This window comes from Castor canadensis, chromosome 4, assembly GCF_047511655.1.
Source record: "Castor canadensis chromosome 4, mCasCan1.hap1v2, whole genome shotgun sequence".
Taxonomy (NCBI): domain Eukaryota; kingdom Metazoa; phylum Chordata; class Mammalia; order Rodentia; family Castoridae; genus Castor; species Castor canadensis.
The window spans coordinates 41,320,120-41,337,385 of record NC_133389.1 but is presented as its reverse complement, the minus strand read 5'-3'; the positions used below and the strand labels follow the sequence as shown (position 1 = coordinate 41,337,385).

At 34.1% G+C, this 17,266-nt stretch overlaps 1 protein-coding gene across 7 annotated transcripts in view; it reads left to right on the top strand.

Moving 5' to 3' along the window:
• LOC141422491 (putative Polycomb group protein ASXL3) overlaps positions 1–17,227 on the top strand; it is a 59,364-nt gene extending 42,137 nt beyond the window's left edge. Inside the window, exons 3-4 of one of the 7 annotated variants that reach the window (XM_074070052.1) lie at positions 3,695–3,748; positions 3,940–17,227. In XM_074070052.1, coding sequence (XP_073926153.1) covers positions 3,695–3,748; positions 3,940–4,060 — 175 coding nt within the window. In that variant the 3' untranslated portion in view covers positions 4,061–17,227. Of the gene's footprint in view, positions 1–3,694; positions 3,749–3,928 lie in introns of those variants that run through there. The other 6 variants (XM_074070054.1, XR_012447071.1, XR_012447067.1 and 3 more) reach the window with 6 other exon arrangements.
• The last annotated feature ends 39 nt before the right edge of the window (positions 17,228–17,266 follow it).

Sequence of the window (17,266 nt, the reverse complement as noted above, 5' to 3'; positions counted from 1 at the left end):
TTGCTTGGTTATTGATAGTCCTAAAATGAGTGGCTTAATCAAATTCATTTCCCATGTTAGCATCTGCAGAGAGAGGACTGATAAGTTAACTTTGCTCTACCAGGATATCCAAGGAGACAGGTTCTTCTATCTCATTGCTTTCCCATCTCTGTGATTCTGTTCTCATCACAGTGGTCTGAGAGGGCTTGTAGCTAGAAGGAGTAACACAGGTAATTCCTTTAAAGACTTATTCTGGAAGTTGAGTGCATCAGTTCTCCTCAAAGCATAGTGGCCATGAACTGAAAGGGAAGGCAGTAGTTATTGCGGGAGGCATGTTTCCAGCTAAAACGTGTGTGTGTGTCCTTAAGTGCAGGGAAGAATGCTTATTGGGGAACAAATACCAGTCTCTTCCATATCTGTTTTTCAACAATTGTCATGTTTGGGCTTAATTTTTGTTAAATATGTATTATCACTTTTATATTTGAAAGAGTACTACCTGGATGCTTCATAAACACATTTTACATTATTTTCGGGTCTTTCTGATTCTACTAAGCCCATAATGAGCATCACCATTTCTTGCCTCCTATCCCCACCTTCAGGGTCCAATTCAAACGTCACATAGTACTTCCTCCATGAGGAATTCTTTAACTCCTTTGCTTCAATTCATCATTTTATCCTTACTGTTCCATTATAATATAATGTGTGTATTCCTTTGCTGTAGAATCTAATAAACGCTTCCAAATTTTCTTTTGTTGTAATAGGACTGCAATTTTCTTAATGGTAGAGTTCATGTCTCATTGATCTTTCTCATCCCAATGGTGCCCTTCATATAATAGGCTGATGATATTTTCTGATGGAGTAAATGGAAATTTGAAACTAACTCTGTTTCTGCTTCTAACATAATGTGTTATTCTGGATAAGTCATTCAGTCATTTTTTGTCTTTTCATTAAAATAGGGGAAATTATAACTTTTTTGCATCATAAGGCTATTGTAAAATAATTTGGAAAAGCTAAGAAAACATGCTGCCAATTGTAAGATATTCGATGTAGGAGATTTTGCTGTTGGCTGCTGTGTCATCAATCTGAAGACAGTTAATCATGAAGGAATGAAGTTGAATCTCTATTCTAAGATATTTTACAGTAATATTTTGGTAAATTGGTGCCAAATGTTTCACATTGCAATAAAATACACATCTACTAAGTTTTAATATTAAATTTCATCAAAAGTTAGAAAAGAGCCTCTAGTTAGTTTATGTTCTTAATTCAGATTCCATGACAAGATTTAAACTACTGTTTCTTAATGGAGCAGAGCCCAAGTTTCTTTCAGTATGACATATACTAGTGACTAATCTTGGGATTCTAGGATAAGGGGTTTTTGCATATGAATAAGTAATAGCATACTTATTATTGTGTACAGTATACAAATAAATAAATTATTCTTCATGAAATGATATGCCTTTTAAAAATTGTTAGTGAGTGTATTTCTCCAGCTAATTACAACACTTCAGTCACTTCAGTCTTCTGAACGAATGATCTTGATTTAGAATTTCACTGCTCTAGGACCCTCTAAACTCAATATATGTTAACCTGTAGTATTCTGACAGTACTCCTGCTAATTAACTAATTGGCATGTTGTTTGGGAAAAGGTGTGACTTAAAGTCTTATGTACTAATACTGTCATCCAAATTTTGTTTGAAATTCTATTAAAGTTTTAAATATAAAAAATGAAATTTTGAAAAGTAGACTGAACAAAGCCACTTCACTATCGCTTATGATGTCTACATTTACACATATAGGAAATGATTAATTCCTTGGGAAATCTATGTTACTATTTGTACCATGTCCTTGAGTTTAATACAGTTAATATTTATTGAATAGTATCATGTTTGTTAAGACTTATTAATAGTTTAGTATTTATTAAACATTCATAGTATGCTAGTTTTCTGCCTATTTAAATATACCATAGAAAATATTTTAGTTGTAAGTAATGAACTGACTTTCAAGATTCTGACAAATTACATACATGCTAATGCCTTAGTTTCTGTTGGATATTACCATCACTGTCACTCTAATGCATATTTGTCATTTAAGATACAGTTTGTTATCTCACTTGGGAAATTTTCACCATAATATGTATGCAGAAATATAGCTCCTTCTTTTGTATTCCATGGGAAGTTTTTACTGTGTTATTATCATAGTTGTTTGGTTTACATGTCTTTCTCCTAACTAAACTGTGAATTGCTAGATAGCTGCAGACAGGCTTTGCTTATGTTTGCATATTTAGTATGGTTTTTCAATCACAGTGAGCATCATACCAAATGTTTATTTGAACAAACACATATTACAGATATCTTTAACCAATATCAGCATAAGAGATGATTTGAGAATACTGACATGTTTACTGTGCTATGGTAAGAACCTTAGGTTATGCAACAGGGGGCCAATATGTCAAACATGAGGACTTAAGATTTTTAAGAGGAAAAATACTGTATAATACAAAGCACCAAGAAGACTTTAAGTTTGAACTAAGCAACCATGTGGACTACCCTATAATTTTTATATCCCTTTTCTTTAAAACATAATATTTTCTGAGTTTATTTTTGCCTAAGTGAGTCATTCATTTTTTTGCATGATCCTTAGTGAGAGACGCAGCACTTTTTATAAGATGTAGTGAAGTCAGAGGAGACTATTCAAAGAAACATAATAAATATTATATTTGGTAGAAATCTCAGGTTCAGATCTGTTGAAAAGATTTTTTTGATATTTGACATCCACAGGATAATTGAGTTGGGAGCAGGGGTGTGCACCCTGTGGACAGGGAGGCAGCATAGCAGATGGACATTTACAACTCTTTCATTTTCATATAAAGTAAATATTACTGACAAATATGGAATGGGCTGGGCTAGCAGAGGAAGCAAAATGGAGATGAGAAGACAGAATTCTATTAATTTAAATGGAATTGTGGATGATGGGCAGTTTTATAGATAGCTGTTTGCTTTAAGTAAAATAATTTAAGGTAATTACATAGAAAATAATGCTACAATGTAATGAGTTACATTTAACTTTATTTTGAACACATTCTGGAAATAGAGAGGCTTCGTAAAAATTTTGCAGTGGGACTGAAAGTTATAGTTGTCAATACTATGTTATTTAAGGCGAAAGGGGCAAGTAAAAAGGAAGAAATTCTTAATTTCTCCTTAAGAAATTAAGAAGAGTGAGTTCTATGGTTAAACTTTGGATACTCTATGTAATGTCTATCATTTCATTTCTAAAAGTCTACTTATTAAGGACAGAAAAGAAAAATTGATGTTTTTAGTTGGTTTGAGTTCTTTTTATTTTTAAAGGTATAATAGATCCTGGGGTTCCGCTCATCATTTTATATTTTTCTTCCATTTGAAGTTGTTGCTTGTCCTAAGGTTCTGAGCCCTGTGTTCATGAAAAGCAAATGTAGTCAGTCTAGAGCAGTTTATCAGTAGAGTCTGCTAATGTAGTCAAGGCGATGATAGCTAGGATTATGAAAGAGGAGTCCATACAGTGGAATTCAGGCATCCTGACACATTTGTTAATACCAAATATAGAGCTTCAAGAACTAATCTAGTGTATCTACAGAAAAAGCCAAGGCTTTTTTTTAAATACAAGAATAGTTTGATCCTATCCACCAAGTTTAGAAGATTAGCCTTAGATACCAATATTGTGTTTTCTCTCTTCCCTTCAGGACAAAGTATGTTCCATTTGGGATCGCCTCAACTACCTTACCAGGCAGCACCAGGTCTTCATATGCTTAAGCTTACCTTCTACCATGGAAAGGATCTTTCCTTGAGTGTACATATTTTCACCTTGAGAAGGAGATAAATAGAGGATGGGTTTAGTAGCTGTAAATAAATATGACAAAGTAGAAGAGTGGTTTGTGGGAGTTTTACTATATATACACATATATAATATTTTCCAGTCTGGTTTCAGACCCCGGCATGGCTTGGAGACAGCGTTGGTGTGTATGAAGGATCTTCCTCGAATGAAGGATTTGGGACAACTTTCCATGATGATTATATTAGAGCCTCAGCTGCTTTCGTGTTGGTCATGAGGTGATGCTGAACCGAATGCTTGAACTAGCAGGAGTGGCTGGGATTGCATTGGAGTGGTTCCGTTCATTCCTTCCGGGTAGGTACCAGCTAGTGACATGGGTGAAATGGACATTGAGGGTCTTCCCATATGGAGCCCCATAGCAGTCACTCATTCCCCGATTGATGTTCAGTGGACATGAGAAGACAACAGGACACCCAAAGGTCAGGCAGTGTGAACTGAATGATTGGGTGGAAGTTTATGAGCGACTCCCTGATTGATGTCACTCACCTACGTTATTTCTGTTTTGCCAGTGTGACAGTGCAGATTAGAATGGAAACTGAGAAAGTGAGACCTGTTGGAAAGTGAAACTGTGGGTGGCTCTGGTGTGGTTTCTAATTTCTCTGAATCACTGTGTAAACTGTGGCCATATTTTAAGCACAAATTTACTTAATAATAAAAATCCTATTATAATATTAGACAGAAATATTTGATTTTTCCTTTCTGGCACCTATCCAGAGCTTTCTTCCCTGCAAATGTTGGCTACATCTCCATAATCTTTGTTGTGGAAGTTGTAGTCTACTTGTTCACCAATTTGCTTGGGGCTGCTTGAGTAAAAGTAACCTAACTGTATTTTTAGTATCCTCAAGGCTGATGGCTGATTTTTCCCAGTGAGTGTTTTATCTTCACTGAAAGCACTTCATTATTCTGACTCTGCTTTACTGAGAATCAAATGAGGTTCTACTTTGAAGGAATTTTACAGCACAAATACCGCCTCTTCTTTTCCTTAAATTGCTCAAGCATTTTAAGTTTTTAAAAGTAATATGGTAGAGTTTCTTTGGTTTTGGACATATTCCTTAGATATTTGGTATCTCTTAGTCATTACTTATTTACATAATTTAATTTCAGTTATTTTTCCTTAGAGTGATGAAAAGCTCGTCGAATGTTGAACATAGAGGAAGTTTATTAGGCCTAATAATAAAAGACAGGTAAAGAACTGAAAAGAAACACAGATAAATGTGTCTGTAAATATCACTAGGACTGTCTGTTGAATGTCGTTTTGGCAAAAGGGCAGGAAACTAACATTTGTGCAGTAAATGATCAGTGTCAGGAACTGAGCCAAGTGTTTTCTTTTTTTAGCTCATTTTAGTCCTCACAGTAACATTGAGAAGTGGGTGCTGTTTCTTCATTTTACAGATGAGGAAATTGAAGTTGAGAGAAATTGGGTATGTTGCCTAATTTCACACAATTATAATGGAATATATGGTATTTGAGCCTAGGCTGGCTGATTCCAAAATTCAGCCTTGCCATCACAATTGGCCACAGGCAAATGTTAGACTTTAAATGGGAATCCCCAGAGAAAAGAAGAAAAAAAGAAAAAAGAAAGAAAAACATGCCTATTAGTAGACATGAACAAACCAAGGAGGAAATAGTAGACTCAGGAATGTGCTAGTTTAATGTTTATTTTGAAAACTTCCAGAGTTTGCTTAAAACTACTTTTGACAAGCCAAGTGACAAAAGGAATGGTTTTAGGGTCAGCAAATGTTTACCATTTAAGAGATGAACAGGTTTAGAATTTGGACTTCATATCCTTGTTCTGACATTTACCCACTGTTCATGCCTGTAAATGAAGTAATGATATTGCATCCTAGGAAACTGCTTTAAGGATCAATGCTTGATATCAGTCAGATAGTAATTATTTGAGGACAGACAGCATTTAAAGGCAAACTCCACAAGTTTACAGTTTGTAAGGGCTTTCTTTAAAAAAAAACAAACTTGTTTACAGAATTTTTCTATGTGGAACCTCTGCACTGCTTTCACATAAAAACATGGTGCATCTGGTGGGAGGTATAATTAATTCTGGTGTTCTACTTAAAGAGTCATTTGTCTGGTTTTCAGTAAATGGTTGTTTCCATTTTGAATGGAGTTTGGATCCATATTTGTAATTTTTCTATTTAGATTGATGGATTTTTCTCTCACTATAGTAATACACTTATTTTAGGTATAGCCAGAATGTTGTTTCTGTGCTCATACACTGAATTTGGCAAAAGGAAAGTACTATATCATATATTAAATCTGTTATGTTAGCCCAGCACAATGTGCTGGTACTAATTGTATTTCTGATACCTTAGGAAACAACTGTCCCTCAAGAAAAGAGGGTAAATCGTTTTACTGATATTCAATATTGTGCTGTCTTAACAGTTCATGAAATAACATTCATAGCTGAATTTAGCACCTTAAGATTTTCTGATTTAGCTTAAGTGAAGTATTGATTTCATGGAACTAGGTAGTAGATACATGAAGGAACTATTTCCTGAAAGCCTTAAGTAAGTGTTAATATAAAGCCTCTGGAATATTAATTCAACTTAAATGAGAGGATTGGATTTGTACTTAGTTAAATAAGATGTTTGACAAATGGCCAGAAGTTATGATTTCCAAAGTCATGTTTTAGAAAGATTAAAAAATGAAGGAAGGCAGAAGAACATTTCTCTTATTGTTATGTGAATGTAGTTTTTAGGTATACATGTTAAATATAAATGTGTGTCTGTATATATAAATTGTTTTTGGTGGTACTGCAGTTTGAACTCAGGACTTTGTGCTTGCTAGGCAGGCAGTCTACTGCTTGAGCCACACCTCCAGCCCTATTTTCTACATTTTTAACAACTGCTTAATCACTTCTTATTTGGTTAGTCGACTGAATAGGACCACATATTTAATGTAATTTTCTTGAACTATTACCTTCCCTTACCAGTTTTCTTTCTTTCCACCCCAGTTTCATTTACATACTGTTCTCCCTTTCCATTACTGGAGTTGCTCTCTGGGGAATCTCTGTGGACCTGTTTGGAACATTGATATTGCTTTCAAATAATGAATGGGAAAATTGGTTTTGTCTAAACATACATCTCTTCTCATGGGTCATCAAAATGCGCATTTTTCCTAAGGAATATATTTGTTGTTGTAACACATATATAAACTATTAGTAGCATTAGTTTGGGAACTTATTAATATGTATGTTTGTATAACTTTATAGTTTTCAAAACTGAGAGCCTGAAACAATTGCTCTCTTTAAATATTTGCTTTGGTTGTATCTATACTGACCTTTTATTTTATGGGTTTTTTTCTTTTTCTACATGGAAGAGTATTACTATAGGCTTTGAGCAAACATAAGCATTTCTGTAATCCCTGCTTCCAATTTATATCTTTCGTGAATTGTATTTCTCTGAGGGTGAGATTTAAGTAAGAACTAGGTGTGTTACATTTCCTTAAGACCTACTACTGGTTCTAAAGATGTGTTTTAAGTGTTGCATACTAAATTTGAGGAAAGTAAGGATACTCCAATTCACTGCTCTTTGTATTTCTATTTCCTTTCTAAAGCATACTGTTTCCATGAGAAGTCTTACCTTGACATTAGGCTTTTTGTAAAAGAAAGTTCATTTTTACTTTTTAATTCTATCCAAAATTTGCAAGATAATCTCTTATCCCATCCTAAATAATTATGGTGTTTGAATTTTCCAAAATATGTTATAGCAGAAAGTTACAGTTTATTCTAGAAGGCTATGTTTATTAAATGCATTTGTATGTTAATTAACACTTCTCATCAAGTACACGACAACCACTGAACAAAGTACCTTGAGACAAAGTAGACGAAGAAAGACAAAAGCTAAATTAAATTGGCATTTGTCTTGTGGCATGAATGCCAGTCTTAACAGTAGTGGCCAGTATAGTTATTTTTAGGCATTTCCTTTATCAAACATTTAAAGGTAATATTTTCCCTACAGCCAGCAAAATTCTGAGCTGAATTCTCTTGACATTCTGCTGATGAAGGAATTTCAGATGAGTAGTACCAGAATCTCTTGCTGAGAAAGTGGGAGGATGAATCAGAAATGAAGTAATAACCAAGGGAATTCCATTCTTTTTCTTTCTGAACAGTAGAAAGCCACTGTAAATGGTAAATTTTTCTTGAACATGTAATATGCTAGTTGTGTTTTATGTTGAGAAGGATATAGACCAGATAGAAAATTCAAATATAAAAAGTTCATATCATTGGGAAAAAAAGAAAAAAATTAAATCCATCTTTGATAGGAAAATATCTTTTCACAGCTCTAAATAAAACACAAAGGAAAAGATGGACATAATTAGCTTATAATATGCCTACATGTCAAAATTACATGACAGTCAAATCATAAAGAAAATATTTTAATGGATATACTAGATGTGTTACATAAAGTAATTACTAAAATATAAGAAAAAGAATTAGCTCAAAACATCATGATCCAAGAACATAAGCAAAAGTGCTCCGATGCATAAAACGAAGGAATAAACAAGTATATAGATAAGCATTTGTTCTTAACTGATAATCATAAAAATGAAAGTTAATCCAATCCTTTGCAATTAGGTTTTAGTTTATCTAGTGAACTAATCAGACCTTCCACTTTGCCCTAATTCCAAATGATGTTTCCAGCTTATATGCAGGTGAGAATGTGAACCAAAACAGCTCATGGAAAACCCAGTTGGCATTCTTCACAAAAGACCTTTAAATAACCTGTATCTTGTGAATTAATAATGCCAAATTATTGTGCCAAATTAATGTGCAAATGTATCTTAAGAAGGTATTCCTGATTATAAGAAAAAGATATTATGTGGACTAAGAGATTCCTATCAGTGCTGTTTCAACTGTATATCAAGAACATAATTTAAATGTTCACTGATACTATGAGTGGGTTCTCACGCTTGGCTGTGTGTTAGAATCATTTGGAAAGATTTAAGAGAATGTAAAGGCATGAGTCCCACCCAGAGATTTTAGTTTAAGATGTGTGGAGTTGATCTTGATATTAGCACCACTGAATTGAAACAAGTTGATAGAATGGTTTTATTTAACAATTCAGTATGACATTTATGATGATTTTATGGTAGTATGGAAAACAGCATAACATGAAATAAAATATTAGTATGTAATATTTAGGTAAGTTATAACATTAAAATAGGACAAAATTCAGAAAAATAATCCAGAAGATTATTTATAAAATGCTCAAAGTAGTTTCATGCAGGGGCGTTTTGGATGATTTTTCTTATCTATTCAATATGCAGATGTTTAGTTATGTTCTGATATTACTTTAAAAAGATAATTATATTAAAAGAAAGATTCCTGTGGCAAGATTCTCTGGTTAACTTCCTATTTATTGGTTATTTCTACCAATTAACACAGAAATCTATTCTGGCTTTAAAATAATCCTAAAACAATGTTAGAATATTAGACCTTACACAATTATGATGAACTCTTCATGGGATTTTGTCCTTCCTTTAATCTCAGGAAATTTTCTTACATAGTTTTTGAAGTTTAGAATATTGTATGCTCAAGTGAGTAATTTTTCTCTTATTACTCTAGAACTGCAACTGTCAGTTGTCACCACTCCAAATACCACCTATGTGTTGATGGTTCCCAGTGTTTATCTCCAACCCAAACATTGACTCTGTGATGTGTGTATGCATTCACATTTTGGATACATACCTTTAAATTACTGACTCCATGACTAAATTCACCAAATTGTTTCTACACCTATCTCTTTTATATTGCCCATCTTAATTATACCACCATTTACCCCCTACTTCCTGAACCAGTCCTAAACTTCTTCCTTTTTATCTCATACCTCTAGTCAGTGTCTTTGTCCTACTGATGATCCTTCTTCCTTCCTTCCTTCCTTCCTTCCTTCCTTCCTTCCTTCCTTCCTTCCTTCCTTCCTCTCTTCCTCCCTCCCTGCCTCCCTCCTCCTGTTTTGTTTCTGTTCTGGGGATTAAATCAAGTTGCTCTACCACTGAGCTAAACATCCCCCTACCCCATGTAGTTCTTGACTCTCCACATCTCCCCTAAAACTAATCTACGCTACCATTATTGTTTGATGAAACTCTTGCCGTCTTCCCTGCAGGCCAGTACTGAGATCCCTTGTTGGTCAGTATGTCTTGTAGGTGTCAGGCCAGTATTGAGATGCCTTGTTGGCTGGTATGTCTTGTAGGTGTACCTTGGTTTAAATCTGTCCTCATGCTTTTCTTGTTAAAACCCCCTGGGGCTCGCACCATCTCTTCCATGAAGTATAAGCTGTTTGCTCTTGCATTTAAAAGGTAGTATTAAATACCATGCAGCTCCCTGCTCTACCCTTCCTCATACATGCTGCTCTGGAAATGTCAACTCGTCATAATTAGGGTATCTGTTTTGTCCAGGCCTCTTTTGTGCTGTTCCCTCTATTTGGAATGGTCTCTCCACTTTCACTCAACTGGATTAGCAAAAGTGTAAAGATGAATTCTGTCCATCATTGATTAGATACTCATTGGAAAGTGGCTATCAACATTGCCACAGCACCCTTCAAACTGAAAACTCAGCTTTTGGAATCATTCTGGAGAGATGGTTATACATATAATGGGAAGTACATACTAGTTTTTCTATCTCTGCACTATATAAATGGGTAGTTGTAAGCAAACTAAGTGTTCTTTAACAAGGAAATAGTTAAGTCATGTTGCAGTATGTCTATTCTATAGGCTTTTAAGAGCATTATGTGAATATTAAAAGCATCTAAAATTCTATAGAATATAAAGAGCAAAAAAGTGTTCTGTGGAAAAATCTCCTAATCTTGTTAAGTATAAAAGCATACCTAACATTATGTAATAAATGTCCTCACTGTATTGGAAACAAAATTACCAAAACAACAGAATTGAATATATGAATCTATAGTAATGCAAATACAGAAAGCTTGGAAAGAAAGCATGGTGGCTCTTCAGTAGCCTGCCTCTGAAGCAGTGTGTGGGATTGAGGGTGATTGAAAGGGACTTTTACCTTTACCTGGGTATAATGATGTACCTTTATACTTTCCATGTAAATCAATATTTGCCTGCACAAAATTATTAATCATTAGCCAAATTATAAAAAGGCAAAATAGGATAGAATTATGAGCCAAATTGTGGGTAAAATAGCAATAATCATTTTTTTCTATTTGGAGAACCCTTATACCCACAGAAACCGGCTGGAATTAACAACTGTGGACACACTGTCATAGTTGCTTCCTATTTATTTTAAATGAAGCCTAACAGAGCTGAAATAACTTCAACTCCCTCTCTTTCTTCTTAGAGGCAACCAGCATCATAGATTTTCTATTTATTATTATAGTTTAGAATTCCACACTTTTACTATGAGTATCTAAGTAAAAGTTTATGTCTTTATGTCTATAGCTATACTCTATTGAACATTTAGGTTATTTATAATTTTTTCCTATACCAAATAATGTCTGTCTGTAAGAATGTGAATTTTTCTAGAGTTTATCCCCAAAGGTGGATTGTGCTGATCTCTAGAGCAAGTGCAGTTTTGTTTTTCACTAGCTATTGCCAAACGTCTTTCCAAATTGTTTATACCTGTCTATATTTTTACTGGAGTATTTCATCATTCTTATGTCTGGACAACTTCAGCCAATATTTAGAATTGTCATGCTTCACATTTTGTTCTACTCTGTAAATTGTGAAATGTTAATTTATCAGAAAGTTCCTGAATGTTTTCTGAGTGTTCAAGGTAGGCACGGCCCTATGACAGGAACACAAAACAATCATTAATAGAGAAAGCAGTCTCCAGGACCAAGTTGCCACAACCAGCGTGGTGTTAGACTGGGCTGTATGATGGTAGCATAGTCATAATGCTTGGAGAGGCATAGGGAGGAGCCTTATGGACTGGAAAGGCAATTGGTAGTTTTCAGGAGGAAAAGGCATTGAGGATGAGGGAAACATACAGACTGGCAGCCTAATTGAAATGAACTTTAGAAAGTTAATAGTCAAACTATTACTAATTGCCCTTAAAACCAAAACCAGAAAAGGATTATTAGCTTAAAATGCACCTACTTTAAAGTCATCATTTTACAGATAATGAAATCAGGCTTTGAAAAATAAAGTAAGCTTCCATAAATCACTTAGGTTTTCTGTTAACCAGATGTCAAAAATAAAATCAGCAAGGCATTTATTGGTTTACTTAACTTAGGCATCCAATGGGTTGATCTTTGACCTGATTGTAATTGTAACATAATGCATTAGATCAAGGGATATCATTTTTCTCCTTCTTTTATGTCCACGTTTGATTCTGCTTTCCTCTGGTTAGTTTTATTTTCAGCAGGCTCTGTCCTTGTGGAGGCCCAGATATGCACTAGCCAATCTTTCATGTGTCCTCACAGCTGATGTTCCTACTGAAAATAACTTATGTTCTTTTTCTTAATTTCTATAGTAATGCTTCAAAAATACTTAAATTCACACTAATTGACTAATCATTATTATCAGAGAGATTATTTAATATCACCAGCCTTTCCCATGGAGAAATAAGAGCATTTCATGATGGCAATACTGGAATCACATTATTAATGAAGTAGACTTCCTAAAAGAAAAGACTTCATTGCTTGCAAATGTAAGACTGCTTGATATATAGAGTCTTTACAAACATGATTGATTATAGCCATGAGTTTAAAAAGAGTATTGGTGATAACCGTTGTAGGTGTTTAATGTCTACATATCCATGATTACAACAGCTTTAGAGTGGTAATTAAACTTATTGCAACAAATATCTTTTGAGTACATTGTGATAGCTTGTCAGGCCATGCAAAGATAAAAATGTGTATCTCCTGTATGAATTTGCAAACATAGTAAGGGCATGAAAGTTAGAGGTGTAAATAGTGTTTGAAAACAAAACATAATGCAAAGTATTCTAGTGGAAGGAGGATATGCTTGGATCACGAAAGTTTTCAGCATAATGGTTGTAGTTAAAAGTTCTCTTTAAAACTGTATTTTGAGTGACAAAATGGGGCATGACTGGGGGGGATAATGATTCCTTACACAGGTCTTCACATGTGCCAAAGCAGAGATGGGAGACCATAGAGGCACAGTGATTTACTGAGTTGGGTCAGATTATAGGGGACTGTATAAGAGCTGGAGCAGATGAAGATGAGGTAGATACCAAGAGTGTGGTTGAGGACTTGATGTTTACCATGAGGAGTTTGTACTTCCTTTGGTAAGCAGTGAAAACCATAGATTGAAAAAAAAAGTGAATGGCATAGCCTAAGAAGTAGTCTGAGAAGTGTATTTTGTGTTTGTTTTTAAATAAAAAATTATTTGACACCAGTGTGTAAGACAAGTTGGAGCAGGGAGATAAGGCAGGAAGAGCAGTTGGGGGCTCTTGTGAGTGAGGCAAATACTGAATTTGGATATGAGAAAGTAATCATGTAAATTTAAGATGAACTTTGTTGAGGCTTGTGAAGGCAAAGTAATTGGAATAGTCTGAAAAATATTTCAGTGGTGGGTGATGAGGAGGGTAGTACCCATGACTGAGTGAGTGAATCAGGAATCAGGAGGAAGGCCTGTACTGAGGAGATGAGTGAGATGCTCTTCTTATTCATCTGTTAGTTAATATACGTCTGAAAATATTCAACATGGAAACTTTATAAATTTTTCAATTCTATTTAAAGTTCTTGGCTATATTTTTCAATTTTATAAATTTACAAAGGGAAAATCATCAATTGCATTGTATTCTCATGGTATAAAAAGTAGGTATTTTGTATGTTTTGAGAATAATCTTTTAAGATTTAGCTAAGAAAATTAGACATTCTTTGGAGTAATTGCTATGAGGCACTTTTTCCCTAGTGACCCTAACCCTTTTAATATAGAATAGCATTTCCTCATGGGTAACTTTAGCATACCACAATAAGAAAACCTGGCTAAATATTATGATGTGGATGATTCTTTTATGATCTGTGGATAGGAGACATGGAGTTAAGAAGGATTTTTAGGAGATTTTAATATGTATTGCTAATTTATTTGTCAGGTTTGGAGATAAACATATAGCATCTTTATTTCCCAGACTCATTTGACGATATTTTTGGAGTATCACTTAGGACTAACATCCCATAGAACAAATTTGGGGACTGGTATACTATTAACTATTGCTGTTAACACCATGGGTAAAGATGAGTAGCTACAAGTGGAAGATATGATACTAATTTATCATACCAAATATAATTATGGTATCTGTTATTTTCTTTCATATATGAAATTTGTTACTTCATTTTGGAAGTCATATTTCCTACCTAGTTGGAGATATTTTTGTTGGGCTTGCATGGGTGGTGAAATATTATAAAGTCATAAAGAGCCACTAATGGCCACGTGTTGGCTATTGCTGCATTTGTAGTCTGATAACATAAGTCCACACGTGATCACATCTCAGTCATTGCCTTGGAATAAACCTAAGGAAAATGTTTAAATTCCAAGTGATTTTTCCTCTTGTTTGTAACATGCCTTAAGGCTGTTTTTCTGTTGAGTCCCCTGTACTTTCACATATTTTCAGAAAATTCAGTTCAGCTCAGCATATACTTTTGTTACGTGCAAAGTACGAAGTGCAAATTTATTTCAAAATTAACTTGACCTATATAGTATTTGAATAAATATTTATTCAATGAATTGATTATTTTTCTATAATGATCTATTTCTACATAGGCATCTTAGTTACAAGCCTGAATTCTCTGCCATATTTTCTCCAAGTTCTTTCTTTCTTAAGTTTCATGGACAGCATTCCCGAGGAAGATAACCAACATGGTCATCTTCTATAGTCTAGGTCTATATAATATTTGAAATTTACACTGGGGAAGTTATTGTCACATGTAGAGCTGAGTGAAAATGGACCTAACCACCATACCAGTTAGCAGCTTCCAGCTTTTCTGTGTGTGTTTCCTTTAAGTGCTAATATTCTTTTAACAGTCAGGGTAGATTAAATAAATGGTGAAGGCAATTTAATGGAGAGAGAATATAGGACAATGGAAAGAAAATGGGCTTTGAAAACAGATTAGAGTTTGGATTTCACTACATCACTTAATGGTGATTGAACTTCAATAAATTTCTTAATGTTTGAATCTCATTCATATCCGTGAAACTGGGATTCATGCTTACATTTTATAGTGGTGGTAAGGAATACGAGATCATAACTGCAAGAGTTCAGACACATCATAGATGATTTTAGCAAATGGTGAATATAATAATAGATATTTGTTGCTTGCTTTCTTCTCTCTTTTTTTCAATATTATTCAAGTGAAAAACTATAGGAGTGGTCCACATGTCCATGCCTTCACTTATTTATTTATTTTTGGAGGTCCTGGGATTTTTTTGAACTCAGGGTTTAGTGCTTGCTGTGCAAGTACCCTACCATTTGAGCCATGCTCCCAGCTTTTTTTGCTATAGTTATTTTTCAGATAGGGTATTGCTCTCTTGTTTGCATTGGCCTTTGACTACAGTCCTCCTATCTGTCTCCTAAGTAGCTAGGATTATAGGCATGAGACACTGCTCCCAGTCTCACTTATTTTTGGTAATTAGGTGGAAATGAAATTAGAATTTAAACAAAACTGTATGAGAGCCAACACTTTTAACAAGTTTTGAAATACTTTCTTCCCATTTGCCATTCTTTGAATCTCTACATGTTAGTGACTTTGAGTAGTAGTGGCATTGTTTATAATAATAGCTTATAGTCTTGGAATGCTTAAAACAAACATCATTCTAAATGCTTTACTTATTTTAACTTCTGTAATCTTCATAATAGTTCTCTCTAACACAGTGACTTTTATAATTCACATTTTGCAGTTGAGGAAACTGAGTCCTAGAAAGGCTAAGTCAGGTGTGGTACATACAGTAAATGATCCAGTCTCGGTTGAATTCAAGTTGGTTCCAGAGCCCACAGTCTTGCTCACTGTGCGATGCTCTTCTCTAGTGAGCAGGGTCACGTGGCTTGCATAGCAGTGCATGGTTGTAGAGGAACAATTGCCAATAGTGAGTTCTATAAGTATCATTTAGTCTAGTAGATGTCTGCAATTAAAGATGACCACCTCACCTGCTGTTTTAGTAGGGAATCTCTGAAAATTATAATATAGATCATAAGCTTTGTTTACACTTACATGGGGGCTATATGCCCATGTAGATTGTACTTTAAAATAATACTAATTAAATTCTTGTTCTTCCACTAGTGTTTTGGAATTTTTTTGCCTCCTAAAGCAAAAGGTCACTTTAGTGAGTACATCTGTATGAATTATACTACAGTAGTAGCATGGTAGTCTCTATAAAGTAGGAAAAATGTCTAAGTTCAAATGTCTGTCGCTATTCCAAGAGAGTATCTTTTTATACTTTTTATATTATTCAAGTCAGTCAGAGACTTGACAATTTGATATTTCCTGCCTCAGAGTACCTATCTGATAAAAGGAACACTAAGACTGTGTTTCATGCTTCATCTTAGACATAGGAGTACTGAAAAATTAGGTAGATGCCTGCACATAGAAATTTGCAAAATAGCTACTTTTTAAATATGACCCATCTCTTATTTGAGTTGATAGCTTGTTCCTATTTTATTCTGTATTCTGAAGTCTAATCATTTTTATTCTTTATATGTCAGTGTTTATTAAAAACTCTCATTAGTAGTTTTCTGAAAAGGGACCATGAGGTTTGGTACACTTTTCCAGAATCAAATTTCAGGGTTATTGTAGGTCATTTCTATGTGTGCCCATTTTGTGCTGGGATTATTCAGATGACATATAATTTCCTACATACTTTACATACATACATACATACATATATTACTCAGATAACATATATGCCTTCATTTTAAATAATTTTAATGTGTTTTATTTTCATTCATTTTAGAGAGTTCCTCAGTAGCAATAATATTTTTTAAGAGTAGGAATTTAATTTGGTCTTGATTTTTCTAGAGTAGTTTTTGATCATCTAGGTTACCTGTTTATCCTCTGATGTACACAGTGTCAGTAAGTATGTTTTGAAGGCATATCATTTACTGGTGAATTTATTTATACCCAAATAAATCCCAGGGTGTATTATTCATTTTTAACATGCTAGAAACATTTTTGTGAAGTATCACATGCATACAGCCAAGTACACAAATCTGAAGTATAAACAATTTAATTTTCACAAAGTGAGCATAAAGATCCTCTAACAACAATTAAAGTCTCATCTGTGCCGGAGAGGATCACATAATTTACTCTTAAAAACATATCCCTTATGATTAAGATATCTTCTCAACGCTAACTGGGGGAATACTTAAAAGAAGCTATTATTGATTTTCTGAAAGGAAAATGAGCATATAATTATTTATATTAATAGCATTTAACATAGTAACTGTCTAATAATGGTGCTTTATAATTGCTTATTGAATTTGTTGAAATTT